Genomic DNA, 19,879 nt, shown 5'->3' on the forward strand with positions numbered 1-19,879 from the left:
TTATGATGTGTGACAGTGCTCTCGGTCTATACATTTTTGCCTCTGTTTTATTTCCTCTTTTATGTCGTGGGGTTCTCGGCTGTGTTAAGTATGTCGGGGATAACATCAGTATGTAGCCTCCGGCTCCAGAAAATGTTAAGGGCCTAAGATAGTGTTTTTTTTTATAATTCTTGATGATTATGAAGTTTAGTGATTTGAGGGCCTGGGACCAGATTCACAAAGCAGTTACGCAGGCACTCGGGAACCTGTACATCTATTCGCAATCTTTTCCGGCTTTGTTTACAATTACAGTTAATAACGTCCGAAGCACAGGGAGGCTGTTTATAACAATAACAACAGCTGATTGGGAAGTTTTCATGCATGTAAATTGTTTAATAAATGTAACCAAAGGCATCAAAGATTGAGGAAAGATGTACACATTCGTAAGTACTTGCGTAACTGCTTCGTGAATCCGGGTCCTGGTACCGAGTGCATGGGCATACTGTCTATGGCGACTTCAAAGTCCAGTAAGTCCTAAGTTAGAGTGACATCTGATGCCAAGATTTGATGATTGATTGATTGATTAAGATTAAGCCACCCAAAAGGTGGCACGGGCATGAATAGCCCGTAAGTGGTGGCCCTTTTGAGCCATTACCAGTATCAATAGATGATACTGGAGATCTGCTCCTCGTGTGTGTATATATATACACACACACTTGGGTGTATGCGTCTGCTTGGAGACTCGTCCCAGAACTAGGTGGGATGAGATACGAATACTTGGGTTAGAAAGTGAACTTTCAAAACAAGTCCCAGACCTATTTCTTTAACCTCTCTCACGCCTCCCCGTTTCCACCCTCACTTTCCGCCTCCACAACCCGCTAGCAACCACCCCCCAAACTCCTTGGGGGGTGGTTGCTTTATAAGGAGTTTATAAGGAGTGTCACTCACTTTATTGTGATGATTTGAATTTCCTCCTCGGCTGTTACATTTATTTTTTATTTCACATTTGAGGTTATTTCATCTTTGCGACTGCATTAGCGTCACTCTACCAGATCTGGAGGGCATTGTCGGGACTGTACCTGTATCAGTGCTCGCGAGTCTTCTTTGTAGGTCACGTGGTGAGGGGGTGAGGTATTGTGTGGCGTGGCAGTTGTAGATTGGAAGGGATTGGTGAGGTTGGATCAGTTGATTGGGGAGGTGTTGCTGTGGAGATTGATATTAGAAAAGGAGGAGGAGGAGGTAGATGTTATTTAAGGAAGAGGTTTCGCTTAGTTTGGAGTGTTAAAGACATTGGTGATGGATGGGGCGGAATGGGATAGAGAGGAATAGTGAGGTAGTAGGGAAGCTCATTAGGAGGTCAGATGAGGTAGGGAGGGGGTGAGAAGTAGAGTGAGGTAGAGAAGAAATTCATATTCACTGGGCAGGGAGGTAGACTGGTAGAGCACAGGTAGAAGAGGCTTGCGGTGGGAGCATGGCTCACCACCATGGGAGTAAGCACAGTGGGCGAGATACCACTAAAGGGAGGGAGGTCTGGCTCACCCAGGCTCCAGTCTGGGGGTCCCACACACGCACTCTCCACTCCTCCAAACATTCCATAGAAAAACTCTCCACTTGTGGCACTGTGAATGGTGGTCGGAGCCGCTACCAGGGTCATGTATATACATTTTTGTACCACCGGCTGCTGTTACAAAAACCGAAGCTCCCAAAAAATGAAAAACAAAAATGTTTGTAGTTGGGAGGGCTGGGAACCTGGCGCATGTGCTCACGAACTGTGATCGTAACTAGGAAAAGATGGCGAGGACACTTTTTTGTTTTTATATATATATCCCGGTTTGGTTCCTCGGGTCGTTACCCTGCAGAGTTGACAGCTAGGCGCAGGAGGCTGGGTCAAAGGTCAGCTGGGATTAGAAAAGGTGTTATTTATGCAGTTGTTAAGATTATTATTATTATTAACATCTTTATTGACAAAATTAATTACAATTTTGCCTAATCTGAGGATTTTGATAGTCTTATTAAAGTGAGGATAATGCTGGTATTCACTGTCACGCAGGACAGAGGGTCATACACGAAGACAATAGGTCTAAACTGTAGGCTGAAGCACATATATATCATGGTACAATCAATGTTTTAATGTATGGATATGTGAAAACAACTTTCTACTGTGCACTGCCACACAAGGGCAGGGATGGGTTCATAAGTGATGCAGCTTAGAAGTAATATAAATAAAAATTGTTCTTCATTCTTTAAAATGGACAAGCAAATTTTGGATAAATTGTTAGGATGTCGTCCAGAACACCTGAGTCAATGTAATAGTTACACAGTTGGTGGTACAAGAGGCCAGGAGGTCTAAAGTCCATTACGGTGTCACATTCAATCAATATAGTGTAAGAGAGGTCATGTTGTAGTCAACCTTGACTTAGGGTGGAGGGTGATGGAGTGTCAGGTAGGCTCTCTGTGAGGAACATTGGTTTGTACTATCAGCCTTGTACAGCCTTGTGGCTTGTATCAGCCTTGTACAGGGTACTCAGCCATTGTGAAGGCTTGTACTGCTACTTGGCCACACCTTGTGTCCACTACTGGAACTTATCAAGTTCCAGAGCGACCAACCTTCCGGGTGGTAGTGGAATACGTGGACATGCGCTTCCAAGTAACAGCCTATTGGATCAAGTTATTAAAAGTCAAGTCTTGCCCCCCTCCCTCCCCCTTCCCAGGCCGTATTACCTCTCGTGGTCTTGAGGATATCCTCATAATGCACCCAGAGTCTGCCAGTGCAGACTACTGAACACATGTCCCTGTATACCTGGTTGATGGGGTTCTGGGAGTTCTTCTACTCCCCAAGCCCGGCCCGAGGCCAGGCTTGACTTGTGAGAGTTTGGTCCACCAGGTATGACTAACATTCCTGTGTGTGATGGGGTTGTTTAGCATCATGTAGCTAGTTCTTGACACACTCTGTACTCTGTATAGTCTAGGGCAGCTGCACGAATGCACATACACCTAAATATGTTAATAAAATACAAATATAAACTTGAATGCGCTGGTTCGCCTCAGCCTTGGGCGTTGACAGTCACTGAAGAATACATATGCATCTTAAATCATCCAGAGCAACAGCAGGCACAGCCCCTCTCCTGTGCCAGGTAAGTCCCTTACGGGCTCACCATAGCCCGTGCTACATGCAACTTTTTGTTCCCAGCTTGTGTAGCTTCTCCAGACAAAAGTGTTTTACGTAGTGCGAGGCGTCGGGGACAGGGAGAGAAGCCCCCGGAACCCATAAAAAGATTATTACACAAAGTGTGGGTGAAGTGGTTGGGCTGGAAAATAACGGGAATATTTACTGCTGCTAGCGACAGGCTTCAGCACCTGAGCCCCACGCAACGCCTCAAGGTAATATAGTCTGCTTTCATTAAGAAAACTCGATTCAGAAATGAATCGCCAAATGAATTTGAAATGAACTTTCTATCGATTTACTTCCTCGTAATTTCCTTACCTGTTATATTCTTTTTAATTCAGGAAAGACTATTAATTAACACATTTATAGACTTTGAAATAGTTTTTCGGAGAATTTGGGGAGACTACACCAGATAGGTGGGTGGTGGCTACCTTGAGGCTACCTTGAGGTGCTTCCGGGGCTTAGTGTCCCCGCGGCCCGGTCGTCGACCAGGCCTCCTGGTTGCTGGACTGATCAACCAGGCTGTTAGACGCGGCTGCTCGCAGCCTGACGTATGACGTATGGTGGTAGCTGTGTTGGCGTAGTTCCCCCCTCAAATCACTCTGCTCCCCCTGCCTCGTCTTCCCCACGCCCCCCCTTACCTCAGAGGTGCCCCAGCTGCTCCCCGGCGCCTAGTGGGGCCTCCTTCACCCCAGGTCATTGTGGCAAAAATCATTAGTGCGAAGGCGACCAAATTGCACTTTGCCAGGTAAGATTCCAACAGCTGCGAGGACCTTTTGTCTGGATTACCAGATAAAGTCTTGACTCTCTCTCTCTCTCTTTCTCTCCCCCTCCCTCACTCCCCCCTCCCTCCCCCTCCCTCCCCCTCCCTCCCTCCCCCTCCCTCCCCCCTCCCTCCCCCTCCCTCCCTCACTCTTCCCCCCCATATGCAAGGTGACACGCCCCACAACCTCCCACTGCCATTATCTAGTATATTGAGGCTGTGTTTGTGTGTGTCTTGTGTCCTCTCAAGACACCGAGAGTTGCGTGAGGAGCTTGTCACGTGGGCTGGGTGGTTGTCTGTCTTTATTTACTATTTCTGCCCGTACGATTGACTTCTTAGCTCTTGGACCCCGTCTTCATAACTCAATTGTCTAATATACTGACTTCCTAACTATTTTTCTCTTACATCTTCTACACACACACACACACACACACACACACACACACACACACACACACACACACACACACACCACACACACCACACACACCACACACACCACACACACCACACACACCACACACACCACACACACCACACACACACACACACACACACACCCACACACACCACACACACACCACACACACACCACACACACACACACACACACACACACACACACACACACACACACACACACACACACACACACACACACACACACACACACACACACACTCACTCACACTCTCTCTCTCTCTCTCTCTCTCTCTCTCTCTCTCTCTCTCTCTCTCTCTCTCTCTCTCTCTCTCTCTCTCATATCACCAGGATGCAGCCAGCAGATCAACTACCAGGTGTCGATTTACAGCTAGGTGAACAGAGGCATCAATTGAAAGAAACGGTGCCGAATTATACCTCTACCGGGAATAGTGCCTGGTGTCCGGTGTCTGGCGCCTGGTGTCCGGTGTCTGGCGCCTGGTGTCCGGTGTCTGGCGCCTGGTGTCCGGTGTCTGGCGCCTGGTGTCCGGTGTCTGGCGCCTGGTGTCCGGTGTCTGGCGCCCGGTGTCCGGTGTCTGGCGCCCGGTGTCCGGTGTCTGGCGCCCGGTGTCCGGTGTCTGGCGCCCGGTGTCCGGTGTCTGGCGCCCGGTGTCCGGTGTCTGGCGCCCGGTGTCCGGTGTCTGGCGCCCGGTGTCCGGTGTCTGGCGCCCGGTGTCCGGTGTCTGGCGCCCGGTGTCCGGTGTCCGGTGTCTGGCGCCCGGTGTCCGGTGTCTGGCGCCCGGTGTCCGGTGTCTGGCGCCCGGTGTCTGGCGCCTGGTGTCCGGTGTCCCGTGTCTGGCGCCCGGTGTCCGGAGTCTGGCGCCCGGTGTCCGGAGTCTGGCGCCCGGTGTCCGGAGCCTGGCGCCTCGTGGATAGAATAATGTGCCTGGTGTCGTGTCCTTGGAGACCAACTACACCACTCTCCTCACACAGGCCATAGATCACCGTCTCTCAGCGGTTTGTATTACTTGTTCCGGGGACTCCTCGAGGTCCTCGGATCTCTCTCTCGTCTGTGACTTTGGCTTAGTAATATGTGAACACTTGAGCTGTATGCAAATTAGTATTGTTTTAAGGAATTATTCCCTATGTAGCTTGTCGCTTAATGATCTCGGTGATTCGTGTGCATTAACTGGCCTGGTCTAGTGTCTAACTACTATAGTTGTGGCTCTTCAGGATTAGGAGTTGGGAGCTCTTGAGCGCTCTTGGCTGGCCAAGAGCTTTTGTCCTGTGAGCACCTACTCAAGATTTCTTTTTGTTGTTTTTGTTATCTTGCAGGATAGCCGGGTTTGGAGGGGTAGAACTCTGAGAACCTACTCCAGGTACACCCCAGGTACACTCCAGGTACACCCCAGGTACACTCTGGGTACACTCCAGGTATACCTCAGGTACCTGTACTTCACGTACACCCCACGTATACTCGAGGACATAGGGAACACAAACGCCCATCAGGCCGTCTGATAACCCATTATTCATTGAAGCTTAAATTTAACCATTGAAACACTTGTGCTTGCAACCGGATCACAGATAAAATAACTCAACGATGTATACTCTAACGATCCTAGTTGGTCATTACGATCATTAGCCAGTGCCCTAACACCCAGTTCATTGACGGTTGAGAGGCGGGACCAAAGAGCCAAAGCTCAACCCCCGCAAAGAAGACGTATTACGGGGGGATGGTGGAGGGTGTTGAGCAAATTTGTGGAAGGGGAAGATGTGGGCGGAAGTGGGAAAGAAGGGTATAAACAGGGGGGGGGGTGCCGGAAGGGGTAGCAGTGTCGCCTTGTCTTCACTGAATGTGGAATGGGAAGATCACACGATGTAGTATTCATGTTGTTATTTCTCTCTCCTCGCCAGGTAAGTGTGTGTGTGGGGACCCGAGGGCACAGTAGCCACACCCTGGGGCCACACCCAGCATCACTGAACCTGTAAACTGCTGTGGCTGGCTATAAATGTATACCCCTTGAAATGCTCTGCAGGTAAAGTCTTCGTAGAAGTTGACTAGAGGTGTGTGTGTGTGTGTGTGTGTGTGTGTGTGTGTGTGTGTGTGAAAACTCTAGGTACACGCCGGGATTGGTATCCCATCGTGTCACAGCCTGTCACTAGTAATATATGTTTGGATTGGCTGATCCAACGCCCGGTTTGGGGAGAGGTCAGGTGGGGCAGGGGAAGGTGAGGGAGGGTCTGAGAGAAGAGTGGAGGGGTGCTGGAAGATACAGAAAGCGGAAACTAAATAAGTGATACATGGGTACAGTAAACCAACTGTATCAACCCTCATCTGTATATCCATCCGTGCCCCCCTAGCCGTTGTTCGCCACTGTTGTTACCGTTGTTCCGTTACAGCAATGTCCTCTCTGGAAGCGCGCCAAAGGAGGTGAGGAATGCTGTCAGCGACAGAGGCCGACGCGCCTTTGATGATCCTAATATAATGAGGTGTGGTAAAAGTGGTGTGAGGAAGCTGTTATATTGCTAGATGGCGCTGTGGTCCCTGGGAGAGGGGTCCTTGGGGAGGGGTCCTTGGAGAGGGGTCCTTGGGGAGGGGTCCCTGGGGAGGGGTCCCTGGCAATGGTCGTTCGATATGGTCCCTAGTTGTGGTCAATAGTTGTGGTGGTTCCTTCTTAGACTCATAGTCCCTGGTAGTGGTGGTTCGTCATGATGGCTGTGATGGTAAAGCAGTTTGGGTATGGAGGGGAAGAGGAGATATGAAGAGTAGTGGGGGTATGATGAGGGATAGTGGGGGGTATGTGAGGTAGTGGCGGTATGAGGAAGCAATGGTGATACCTGGGGGAGCAGGATGGTATGAGGCAGCAGGACTTATTGGGCTCTCATTTTCACAGATGACAATGTTACTCACTCTTAATATCATGTTGGACATGTTCTGGTATGTAATAAAGTAATGTATGAATATGCTGAGATTGCAGCATACTCGTGTACCTGCCAAGGCTATAGGCATTATACCCTCTGTGTGTGTGTGTGTGTGTGTGTGTGTGTGTGTGTGTGTGTGTGTGTGTGTGTGTGTGTGTGTGTGTGTACTCACCTATTTGTACTCACCTATTTGTGCTTGCGGGGGTTGAGCTTTGGCTCTTTGGTCCCGCCTCTCAACTGTCAATCAACTGGTGTACAGATTCCTGAGCCTACTGGGCTCTATCATATCTACATTTAAAACTGTGTATGGAGTCAGCCTCCACTACATCACTGCCTAATGCATTCCATCCGTTAACTACTGTGTGTGTGTGTGTGTGTGTGTGTGTGTGTGTGTGTGTGTGTGTGTGTGTGTGTGTGTACTCCCCTAGTTGTGCTTGCGGGAGTTGAGCTCTGGCTCTTTGGTCACGCCTCTCAATCGTCAATCAACTGGTGTACAGGTTCCTGAGCCTACTGGGCTCTATCATATCTACACTTGAAACTGTGTATGGAGTCAGTCTCCACCACATCACTTCCTGTGTGTGTGTACTCACCTAGCTGTGTTTGCGGGGGTTGAGCTCTGGCTCTTTGGTCAAAGTTGGCTGTGTGTGTGTGTGTGTGTGTGTGTGTGTGTGTGTGTGTGTGTGTGTGTGTGTGTGTGTGTGTGTGTGTGTGTGTGTGTGTGTGTGTGTGTGGAGTGTTTCCATTAGGGATGCACACCAACACGAGCTTATCAAGACAGACTGCAGGTAATGGATTGGCTGACCTACTTATTACCGCCCAATTTGGCGGCAGGGGACGGGAAGGAGGGGGGGGGGGTGTCAAGGAGCGGGATTGAGGAAAAACACAACCAAGATTGGTGGTGTTGGGGTAGGGGGGGGGGGGTTGTAGCATTAGTTGTGACATTGGTAGGTAGTGACGGTGGGGTTAGTTGGGGGGTGGTGATACCGATGGAAGAGGAGGGGGTCGGGGTCGGGGGGGGGGGGGGGATATATATATGTACGCTGCACCCCCCCCCCCCCGCACACACACACACACACACACACACACACACACACACACACACACACACACACACACACACACACACACACACACACACACACACACACACACCTACCTCAAGGTTGTACACACTGGCCTCGGGTTCTCCAGTGTGGCACAGTTTGCCACTCCTGCGGCGGTGGTGGTGGAGCCTTGAGGGAAAGGTCACCTGGCCCGCGTCTCTGGGAGCGACGCCCGGCGGAGCTCCTTTTTTTCCCCGCCTCCTCCCCCGCCACGCTCCTTTGTTCCGGGCCAGTTTTTGTGTTGCGGCGTTAGGGAACGAGGCTCGCGTGGTGGGGGGGGGGGTTATTAAGGCCTCTTCCGGTTCACCAAACTGTTATGTGGGCTCGTTTGGTGCGTTGGGTTCATGTAATACATAAGCGGGCGTATGTGTGTGTACTCGCCTAGTTATATTCACCTAGTTGTGCTTGCGGGGATTGGGCGTTGCACTTTCGGCCCGCCTCTCAACTGTCAATCAACTGTTACTAACTAGCTAATCCCCCCCCCCCCCACACACACACATCCAGGAAGCAGCCCGTAACAGTTGTCAAACTCCCAGGTACCTATTTACTGCTCGGTAACAGGGGTATTAGGGTGAAAGAGAAATTGGCCATTTTGTTTCTGCCATCACCGGGGATCGAACCCCGGACCCTAGGATTACGAGTCCAGAGCACTGTCCACCCCTTGTCTGTATATGTGGGTTATTATTGTTATTTTTGGCCTACGGGCGTAGTTCCCCAAGTGATGTGTGGATCACCAGCTGTTAATAGGTAAACCAGTTTGGCATCCTTAGACGCTTCCAGCACCGGTGTTTGGTCAGGGAATGTCATCACTTCCTCCTTCCTCCTCTTTCTTCCTCATGCACTGCCAGTATTTCTCATTACCTCTATCCTCTCATCTTTCTGTTTCTTCTCCATTCCCCCCTGCCTGCCTGCCTCTGGCTCCGCCCTCCGGAGTGAGTACCGTGCCGGGACCAAGAGAGTGAGAGTTGCCATGATAATGGCATGTTCCAGTCACGACCCCGGCCTGGCTGGTGCCACCTTCCTCTCGCAGTTATAGGTGATGGAGGCTCCTCCAAGGTGTTACCACCTCCTCCAGACCACCAACCGAAGGAAGGAAGGAAGGAAGGGAGGGAGGGAGGGACGGGAGGGACGGGAGGGACGGGAAGGACGGGAGGGAGGGAGGGACGGGAGGGAGGGAGGGACGGACGGGAGGGAGGGAGGATGGTGGAAAGTGTGTGTGTGTTAGCTATTTGTGTTACAGAATCGAGCTAATAGTGTATGCGTGTGTAATAGTTGTACTCACCTAGTTGTGCTTGCGGGGGGTTGAGCTCTGGCTCTTTGGTCCCGCCTCTCAACTGTCAATCAACTAATGTACACGTTCCTGAGCCTATTGGGGGCTCTTATCATATGTATACTTGAAACTGAATATGGAGTCTACCTCCACCACATCACTTCCTAGTGCATTCCATTGAATGTGTGTGTGTGTGTGTGTGTGTGTGTGTGTGTGTGTGTGTGTGTGTGTGTGTGTGTGTGTGTGTTGAAAGGGGAGAGTTGTAGCTATGTTCTCTCTAGTGTTTGTGTACGCATGCTCACTTGAATATATATATATATATATATATATATATATATATATATATATATATATATATATATCTGTGCTAGAATTGAAATGTTTACAGTACACATCTTAGAGACGGCGGCCATTCAGCTGGTGCCTGGGACCGGTGGCTGGCGGGTACAGCTGCCACAGAAGCCCCAGGAGGCTGTACAAGTTGTAAGGGCCCGCAGTAGGTGTCAAACCTACTGCGGGCCCTCCAGCTCCTCAGATGGCGGGCAGGAACCCTGAATACAGGGTGCATTTCCCCTTCTGTATCGCCACGCTGAGGCGCTGGAAATGGAAGCTGGTAGCTCTAGGGTTTCTCTCTTTCTCTCTCTCTTTCTCTCCTCTCTCTCTCCTCTTTCTCTCTCCTCTTTCTCTCTCCTCTTTCTCTCTCCTCTCTCTCTCTCCTCTTTCTCTCTCCTCTGTCTCTCTCCTCTGTCTCTCTCCTCTGTCTCTCTCCTCTGTCTCTCTCCTCTGTCTCTCTCCTCTGTCTCTCTCCTCTGTCTCTCTCCTCTGTCTCTCTCCTCTGTCTCTCTCCTCTGTCTCTCTCCTCTGTCTCTCTCCTCTGTCTCTCTCCTCTGTCTCTCTCCTCTGTCTCTCTCCTCTGTCTCTCTCCTCTGTCTCTCTCCTCTGTCTCTCTCCTCTGTCTCTCTCCTCTGTCTCTCTCCTCTTTCTCTCTCCTCTCTCTCTCTGCCCCTTCTTCCCCCTTCCATGTGAGATGATTCATGCCTGGCCAGGTTTTGTGCAAGATGCCGCAGATGGGGTTACATATTAATACATATTACTCAGCGGGGCGGCTTTGTTGTATTGTGTGCTGCTGGTGATGGTGCAGGTGATGGTAGTGGTGGTTGGTGGTCGTAGTGGTTGGTGGTGGTTGTGGTGTTGCTGGTTGGTGATGACGGCGTATAGGTGGTGGTGGTGATTGGTGGTAATAGATCAAAGGATCTTATCAAGGTGGATGTACACCAAATAATGGGGGAAGTTGGATGGGTAATGGGACCTGTGCCTGGGAATTCCACTACGGGCTCACCATAGCCCGTACTACTTGGAACTTTGTTCCCAGTAGCTGAATCTTAAACAACAACAACAACATTGGCAACAGCTGTTACTAGAGTCCACAACACCAGAAATCACACAGGTTGTAGCTCGATTGTGTATTTGTGGGTTTTTTTCCAGAACAATTATTGTGATTTTCTTTCAGCTGTATTTCTTCCCAGCTCTCAATATGTTAAATAAGCAGTTCACATTTGTGTCAAGTCATATTAGTACTTAATGGGACAAGTTATAGTGGTGGTTTGTTATGTCTGGTGTCACGCTGTCCCCTCCCCCCTCTGGTGTCACGCTGTCCCCCTCCCCCTCTGGTGTCACGCTGTCCCCCCCCCTCTGGTGTCACGCTGTCACCCCTCGTGTCACACCCCCCACAGCCAATCTTACACCCTCCACAGTTTTAGTGTAAATGTTGGAAAAGCTTTTATACCTGGGTGATAAATACGGTGATACTGGCAGCTGGTGATGGCTGTGTCGACATTATTCTGCCTCACCCTCACTCCTTGTCTGTCTGTGTCTGCTCCACACTCTTATGGGTATTCAGTTTTCTTTCCGAATCGATACCGTGTGTGTGTGTGTGTGTGTGTGTGTGTGTGTGTGTGTGTGTGTGTGTGTGTGTGTGTGTGTGTGTGTGTGTGTGTGTGTGTGTGTGTGTGTTCAGCATGAGAGTAAATTCTAAGAGAGTAACTAAGGAAGTGTCTCGCCAGTACGGGTAACATTATAATACAGAGCAACTCTAGTAAGAAGTAAGACATTCATGTGAGTGACAACTAACAGAGAGAGTTTGATGGTCGTGTTAGAGACTGTCAGAGGTGTTACACTTGTGTTCAAGACTTCTTGTGGAAATTAAGGGTCTTACTTCTGGTCTTAAAGTCTGCTATATCGTCTTCGTGTCCAAAGAGAACATTCAGAACGCTTTGAGGCGATTCCAGACGTTGATTTACTTTCTTAGATATAACTGAACCACCTGGACTGGTGGACAGAGCGTCGACCTCGCTTGGTGTCTGGGCGGCGTTCGATTCCCCGAAACTCCAAGTGGTTGTGAATCATTCCTTCTCTCCTTTTGATATTCCGGCATGTGTGTGAGCAGTAGAGCAGTACCCTTACCCTGAGGGTTACCCATGCAACAATCAATTCTTGAACAATGTCAAATAATTGACATTATTCTCCAGTTTTATTCTGTTATTTTACAGGAAGTGGCTGTGTTGACTCTTGGCCCGTGTGTGAGGGGTCCTGGCCCGTGTGAGGGATCTTGGCCCGTGTGAGGGGGTCTTGGCCCGTGTGAGGGGGGTCTTGGCCCGTGTGAGGGGGGTCTTGGCCCGTGTGAGGGGGGTCTTGGCCCGTGTGAGGGGGGTCTTGGCCCGTGTGAGGAGGTCTTGGCCCGTGTGAGGAGGTCTTGGCCCGTGTGAGGGGTCTTGGCCCGTGTGAGGGGTCTTGGCCCGTGTGAGGGGGTCTTGGCCCGTGTGAGGGGGTCTTGGCCCGTGTGAGGGGGGTCTTGGCCCGTGTGAGGAGGTCTTGGCCCGTGTGAGGGGTCTTGGCCTGTGTGAGGGGTCTTGGCCTGTGTGAGGGGTCTTGGCTTTCCCCGTACTGAACAAGTTCAAATTGACTCATCGTTGAACATCATCCTCTCTTGTAGGAAACTTTATTGGTTTGTGCACGCAACCACTTGGGCTGGTCGGTACGGCGATAGCTTCGTTTGTTGCCGGTCGACGTTCGATCCCGGTTGGTCCAAGCTGTTGGGCACCATTCCTTCCCTCCGTCCCATCCCATCCCATCTCCTTGTCCTCGTATAGCTTCCAGGTGCTGTAGAGTGGTACTGGCTTAGTGTTTTGTGCCCATAATTACACCCAACCGCTTTAGGCTGGACTGTAGAGCGACGGTCTCGCTTCATGCAGGTCGGCGTTCAATCCTCGACCGTCCACAAGTGGTTGGGTACCATTCCTTTCCCCCCGTCCCATCCCAAATCCTTATCCTGACTCCTTCCAAGTGCTTTTTAGTAGTATTGGCTTTGGCACTGTCCCCTGATGATGGATCCCTCCCTTCCCACAATAACCTTACCTTTTTCACATGTTATAGTGTCTTGAGTTTGTTCTTCGGAAGGAGTTTTCGTGCTAATTTAGTCCACAAAAGACTTAACGAGTTTGGGGGGGTAGAAATAACCTAAGCTACTCTTATCCCTTTGAGATGTATTTCTTTCTTGTCTCAATAAATATACTTGAGTTAATGAGGCTGTGGTTTGTCTCTTGTATCTGGGGTTGAGATTTGACTCAAACGTGGTTCTAATTAATTTACCGTCACTCACGTTAGACATGTGAGGGGCGCCTGATCATTGTCTTGGGGCGGGCCCGGTCCTTGTCTCGGGGCGTCCCCGGTCCTTGTCTTGGGGCGTCCCCGGTCCTTGTCTTGGGGTGTCCCCGGTCCTTGTCTTGGGGTGTCCCCGGTCCTTGTCTTGGGGGCGTCCCCGGTCCTTGTCTTGGGGGCGTCCCCGGTCCTTGTCTTGGGGCGTCCCCGGTCCTTGTCTTGGGGGCGTCCCCGGTCCTTGTCTTGGGGGCGTCCCCGGTCTTTGTCTTGGGGGCGTCCCCGGTCTTTGTCTTGGGGGCGTCCCCGGTCCTTGTCTTGGGGGCGTCCCCGGTCCTTGTCTTGGGGCGTCCCCGGTCCTTGTCTTGGGGGCGTCCCCGGTCCTTGTCTTGGGGGCGTCCCCGGTCCTTGTCTTGGGGCGTCCCCGGTCCTTGTCTTGGGGGCGTCCCCGGTCCTTGTCTTGGGGGCGTCCCCGGTCCTTGTCTTGGGGGCGTCCCCGGTCCTTGTCTTGGGGGCGTCCCCGGTCCTTGTCTTGGGGGCGTCCCCGGTCCTTGTCTTGGGGGCGTCCCCGGTCCTTGTCTTGGGGGCGTCCCCGGTCCTTGTCTTGGGGGCGTCCCCGGTCCTTGTCTTGGGGCGTCCCCGGTCCTTGTCTAGGGGCGTCCCCGGTCCTTGTCTTGGGGCGTCCCCGGTCCTTGTCTTGGGGCGCCCCCGGTCCTTGTCTTGGGGCGCCCCCGGTCCTTGTCTTGGGGCGTCCCCGGTCCTTGTCTTGGGGCGTCCCCGGTCCTTGTCTTGGGGCGCCCCCGGTCCTCGTCTCCGGGCGTCCCCGGTCCTTGTCTCGGGGCGTCCCCGGTCCTTGTCTCGGGGCGCCCCCGGTCCTTGTCTAGGGGCGTCCCCGGTCCTTGTCTTGGGGCGCCCCCGGTCCTCGTCTCCGGGCGTCCCCGGTCCTCGTCTCGGGGCGTCCCCGGTCCTCGTCTCGGGGCGTCCCCGGTCCTCGCCTCGGGGCGTCCCCGGTCCTTGCCTCGGGGCGTCCCCGGTCCTTGTCTCGGGGCGTCCCCGCTCCTTGCCTTGGGGTGCCCCCGGTCCTTGTCTTGGGGCGTCCCCGGTCCTTGTCTTGGGGCGTCCCCGGTCCTTGTCTTGGGGCGTCCCCGGTCCTTGTCTTGGGGCGTCCCCGGTCCTTGTCTTGGGGCGCCCCCGGTCCTTGTCTTGGGGCGCCCCCGGTCCTTGTCTTGGGGCGTCCCCGGTCCTTGTCTTGGGGCGTCCCCGGTCCTTGTCTTGGGGTGCCCCCGGTCCTTGTCTTGGGGCGCCCCCGGTCCTTGTCTTGGGGCGTCCCCGGTCCTTGTCTTGGGGCGTCCCCGGTCCTTGTCTTGGGGCGACCCCGGTCCTTGTCTTGGGGCGTCCCCGGTCCTTGTCTTGGGGCGTCCCCGGTCCTTGCCTTGGGGCGTCCCCGGTCCTTGTCTTGGGGCGCCCCCGGTCCTTGTCTTCAACACCCGGGGCCAGATTCACGAAGCTGTTACGCAAGCACTTACGAACGTGTACGTCTTTCCTCAATCTTTGACGGCTTTGGCTACATTTATTAAACAGTTTACAAGCATGAAAACTTCCCATTCAACTGTTGTTATTGTTATAAACAGCCTCCTGGTGCTTCGGAGCTCATTAACTGTTTAATAATTATAAATAAAGCCGCCAAAGATTGAGAAAAGATGTACAGGTTCGTACCTAGTTGTGCAACTGCTTCGTGAATCTGGCCCATGATTTCTGCTTTGGCGCCCCTGTGATGTTTGTCCACGTAGAAGTAGTGGAAGCATTAGACCTTCGGGTAGACAGGTGTTGACTTGGGTTCCTTAAAGGTTAATAAGGCTCCCTGGAACATGTGTGGTGGTGGTGTTTCCGTGTAGGTGTTGACCTCGCGTGGTATCTTGCACCGCCTTGTCATCCTCCTTGACAACTACCCGAACGCTCGCTCATACTGTGGGGCGGGCCAGCGCGTGCGTGTCCGTGCGTGCGTACGTTTGTGGCAAAAACACTATAAAGTGAGTGTAATGAAAGTGTGGCAGAGGCCAGGAAGGTAGCGAGCCAGCCACCTCCAGCCCAGGTCCCCACATGGCAAGGGGGGAAGGTGGTTTAGTGACGTGTGTGTGTGTGTGTGTGTGTGTGTGTGTGTGTGTGTGTGTGTGTGTGTGTGTGTGTGTGTGCGCGCGCGTGTGTGTGTGTGTGTGCGTGCGCGTGTGCGTGCGCGTGCGTGCGTGCGTGCGTGCGTGCGTGCGCGCGTGCGTGCGTGCGTGCAGAGTGTGTGTGTGTGTGTGTGCAGGGCCTCCTCGCGTGCCCTTCTCGCTACGTTGCAGTAGAATTTCCGTTTCTAAATTAAGACAACTGCTTCGAGTTTTGTCAGGTGTTGGTCTCATAATGCCTTCAAGGGTGACCTTAAGGGTGGCACAGTTGTCCACATCACCACCCTGGGGGGGGGGGGGGTGCCACTCGAGTGAGAGTATATGCAGTTCACAGTTAATAACCCTGTCAGGAAATTGAAATAAGTTTATTGAGGTAAAATACACACAAAGGGATGAGGTAGCTCAAGCTATTCTCACCCCGTTCAGTACATCGTGTTAATACATACATATACACACATCACAAGCAATAAACGTATTACCGAACATTCTGAGAGATAAATATATACACACACATACAGAGATCACACTAACGTGATGCATCAAATGAACAAATCCACAAGGGCCGTACGAGGATTCGAACCAGTCGATTAAGGCAGTGTCTGGGATGCTCCCGGACGCAGGCTCGAATCCTCGTACGGCCCTTGTGGATTTGTTCATAAATATATACATTTATCAGGGAGAGCGAACTGGTAGCAGGGTTGGAGGTGCGGATGTGACATGACAATATCTAAATGCCATCTTGGGGTCGAACGGGAAGACTTGAGATACGAGCCACGTCGTATGCAAGACGGCTTCCCCAACAAATTTTAAAACCTATCTAACCCAACCCAATCCAACCTAATCGAAGCCAACATGAGCTAAGATATCATAGATTGTTGACCAATCAAGTCGATTGTGACAATCGACTTGAGAATGGTCCAGGACGGACCCAAACGTCGTCGTCCCTTCACCTTCTAGTGTGTGGTCTGGTCAACATTCTTCAGCCACGTTATTGTGACTCATCGCCTGCACAAGATATCATAGACATGCTTTACCAAACGATGTGTGTAATTTTAACACTCGGGAAAACAAACTTTGGGTCGAACCGTCTTGTGTACGATGGGACTATTCCTACTTTCTTGGCAGCAAATCTATTCGCGCCAGTGAGGAAGATACTGTCTATCAAGGTGGGGGCCGGGTCGTTGGAGCTCCCGGCTCTCCCCTTGATATTCCACTAAGTATTCTGGTGTTCCTTCAACGGTCTTCCAACTGTTTAAGGACCGCGGTGTTGTCGACTGTCTGGGAGACGATTTAACTACAATTTCGTCTTCAGCGGAAGGAAGGAACTATCTGGGGAAAGCGCCAAGCCATTTTTTTTTTTTTTTTTTTTTTTTTTTTTGAGATGTATACAAGAGTTGTTACATTCTTGTACAGCCACTAATACGCGTAGCGTTTCGGGCAGGTTCCTGGAATACGATCCCCTGCCGCGAAGAATCGTTGTTGCAACCAAGTACGCATTTTACTGTTACGTTAAACAGAGGCTACAGTTAAGGAATTGCGCCCAGTAAATCCTCCCCGGCCAGGATACGATCCCATGACATAGCGCTCGCGGAACGCCAGGCGAGTGTCTTACCACTACACCACGGAGACTACAGATTACGACTATACAGCACTGGGAAGGGGTCAGGATAAGGATTTGGGATGGGACAGGAAAGAAATGGTGCCTAACCACTTGGACGGTCGAGGATTGAACGCCGACCTGCATGAAGCGAAACCGTCGCTCTACCGACCAGTCCAAGTGATTGGACACATCTTCAGCGGAAGTTTACGTATATCTGATCGCCTTAGAATCTTAATCCGGTCCAACGGTTATTAAACATCTTGTCTCTCCAAGTGCAAGCCGTACCTAACGGCAGACTGACCTCTGACCCCTGCCAGGACGGTCTCCCTGGGTGGAGTACCTTAACCCCGATCTGAGACGCTCTCTTAAGAAGCCACTTGAGAGGCAATCTAAGCCACATTCCAGGGCCGGTGTTCTTGTTCGTGTTCACGTCAGCCTCCACCTCTCGCGGGGTCTCGTGTGATGCTCTCGTGTGTTCTCCATCACTCACTTGATGATTGGTGGAGGTTTAGCCTCCCAAGAGGTGGCACGGGCATGAATAGCCCCGTAAGAAGCTCTCACAAAGATCGTTGAATCTTGTAGTCGTGTGTGTACTCACCTAATTGTACTCACCTAATTGTGCTTGCGGGGGTTGAGCTCTGGCTCTTTGGTCCCGCCTCTCAACCGTCAATCAACTGGTGTACAGATTCCTGAGCCTATTGGGCTCTATCATATCTACATTTGAAACTGTGTATGGAGTCAGCCTCCACCACATCACTTCCTAATGCATTCCATTTACTAACTACTCTGACACTGAAAAAGTTCTTTCTAACGTCTCTGTGGCTCATTTGGGTACTCAGCTTCCACCTGTGTCCCCTTGTTCGCGTCCCACCAGTGTTGAATAGTTCATCCTTGTTTACGCGGTCGATTCCCCTGAGGATTTTGTAGGTTGTGATCATGTCCCCCCTTACTCTTCTGTCTTCCAGTGTCGTAAGGTGCATTTCCCGCAGCCTTTCCTCATAACTCATGCCTCTTAGTTCTGGGACTAGTCTAGTAGCATACCTTTGGACTTTTTCCAGCTTCGTCTTGTGCTTGACAAGGTACGGGCTCCATGCTGGGGCCGCATACTCCAGGATTGGTCTTACATATGTGGTGTACAAGATTCTGAATGATTCCTTACACAGGTTCCTGAACGCCGTTCTGATGTTAGCCAGCCTCGCATATGCCGCAGACGTTATTCTCTTTATGTGGGCTTCAGGAGACAGGTTTGGTGTGATATCAACTCCTAGATCTTTCTCTCTGTCTGTTTCATTAAGTACTTCATCTCCTATTCTGTATCCTGTGCCTGGCCTCCTGTTTCCACTGCCTAGTTTCATTACTTTGCATTTACTCGGGTTGAACTTCAACAGCCATTTGTTGGACCATTCACTCAGTCTATCCAGGTCATCTTGTAGCCTCCTACTATCATCCTCTGTTTCAATCCTCCTCATAATTTTTGCATCGTCGGCAAACATTGAGAGGAACGAATCTATACCCTCTGGGAGATCATTTACATATACCAGAAACAGTATAGGTCGAAGGACTGACCCCTGCGGGACTCCACTTGTGACGTCTCGCCAATCTGAGACCTCACCCCTCACACAGACTCGTTGTCTCCTGTTGCTTAGGTATTCCTCTATCCACCGGAGTACCTTCCCTCTCACTCCAGCCTGCATCTCCAACTTTCGCACTTGTGTGTGTGTGTGTGTGTGTGTGTGTGTGTGTGTGTGTGTGTGTGTGTGTGTGTGTGTGTGTGTGTGTGTGTTAACGTGGTCATTTACCCAACAAAAAATCTAAATTTCCGAAGAAAAATTCACCCGGACATCGTAGTCCACACACCCGGAACATCGTAGTCCACACCCGGAACATCGTAGTCCACACCCGGAACATCGTAGTCCACACACCCGGAACATCGTGGTCCACACACCCGGAACATCGTAGTCCACACCCGGAACATCGTAGTCCACACCCGGAACATCGTAGTCCACACACCCGGAACATCGTGGTCCACACACCCGGAACATCGTAGTCCACACCCGGAACATCGTAGTCCACACCCGGAACATCGTAGTCCACACACCCGGAACATCGTGGTCCACACACTCGGAACATCGTAGTCCACACCCGGAACATCGTAGTCCACACCCGGAACATCGTAGTCCACACACCCGGAACATCGTAGTCCACACCCGGAACATCGTAGTCCACACACCCGGAACATCGTGGTCCACACACCCGGAACATCGTAGTCCACACCCGGAACATCGTAGTCCACACACCCGGACATCGTAGTCCACACACCCGGAACATCGTGGTCCACACCCGGAACATCGTGGTCCACACACCCGGAACATCGTGGTCCACACACCCGGACATCGTAGTCCACACACCCGGAACATCGTAGTCCACACACCCGGAACATCGTGGTCCACACACCCGGACATCGTAGTCCACACACCCGGAACATCGTGGTCCACACCCGGAACATCGTGGTCCACACACCCGGACATCGTAGTCCACACACCCGGAACATCGTGGTCCACACACCCGGAACATCGTGGTCCACACACCCGGAACATCGTGGTCCACACACCCGGAACATCGTGGTCCACACACCCGGAACATCGTGGTCCACACACCCGGAACATCGTGGTCCACACACCCGGAACATCGTGGTCCACACACCCGGAACATCGTAGTCCACACACCCGGAACATCGTGGTCCACACCCGGAACATCGTGGTCCACACACCCGGACATCGTAGTCCACACACCCGGAACATCGTGGTCCACACACCCGGAACATCGTGGTCCAC

The 19,879-nt window shown here is 51.8% G+C and overlaps 1 protein-coding gene across 1 annotated transcript in view; it reads right to left on the reverse strand.

The window, feature by feature from the left end:
• The window catches only part of LOC138369890 (nascent polypeptide-associated complex subunit alpha, muscle-specific form-like), a 44,530-nt gene extending 25,180 nt beyond the window's left edge, over positions 1–19,350 (reverse strand). Inside the window, exons 1-2 of the mRNA XM_069333636.1 lie at positions 18,881–19,350; positions 13,282–14,784 (exon numbers count right to left, since the gene is read on the reverse strand). Coding sequence (XP_069189737.1) covers positions 13,282–14,784; positions 18,881–19,350 — 1,973 coding nt within the window. The remainder of the gene's footprint in view (positions 1–13,281; positions 14,785–18,880) is intronic.
• Between the last annotated feature and the right edge of the window lie 529 nt (positions 19,351–19,879).

The sequence above is a fragment of the Procambarus clarkii genome, chromosome 30 (assembly GCF_040958095.1).
Source record: "Procambarus clarkii isolate CNS0578487 chromosome 30, FALCON_Pclarkii_2.0, whole genome shotgun sequence".
NCBI lineage: Eukaryota > Metazoa > Arthropoda > Malacostraca > Decapoda > Cambaridae > Procambarus > Procambarus clarkii.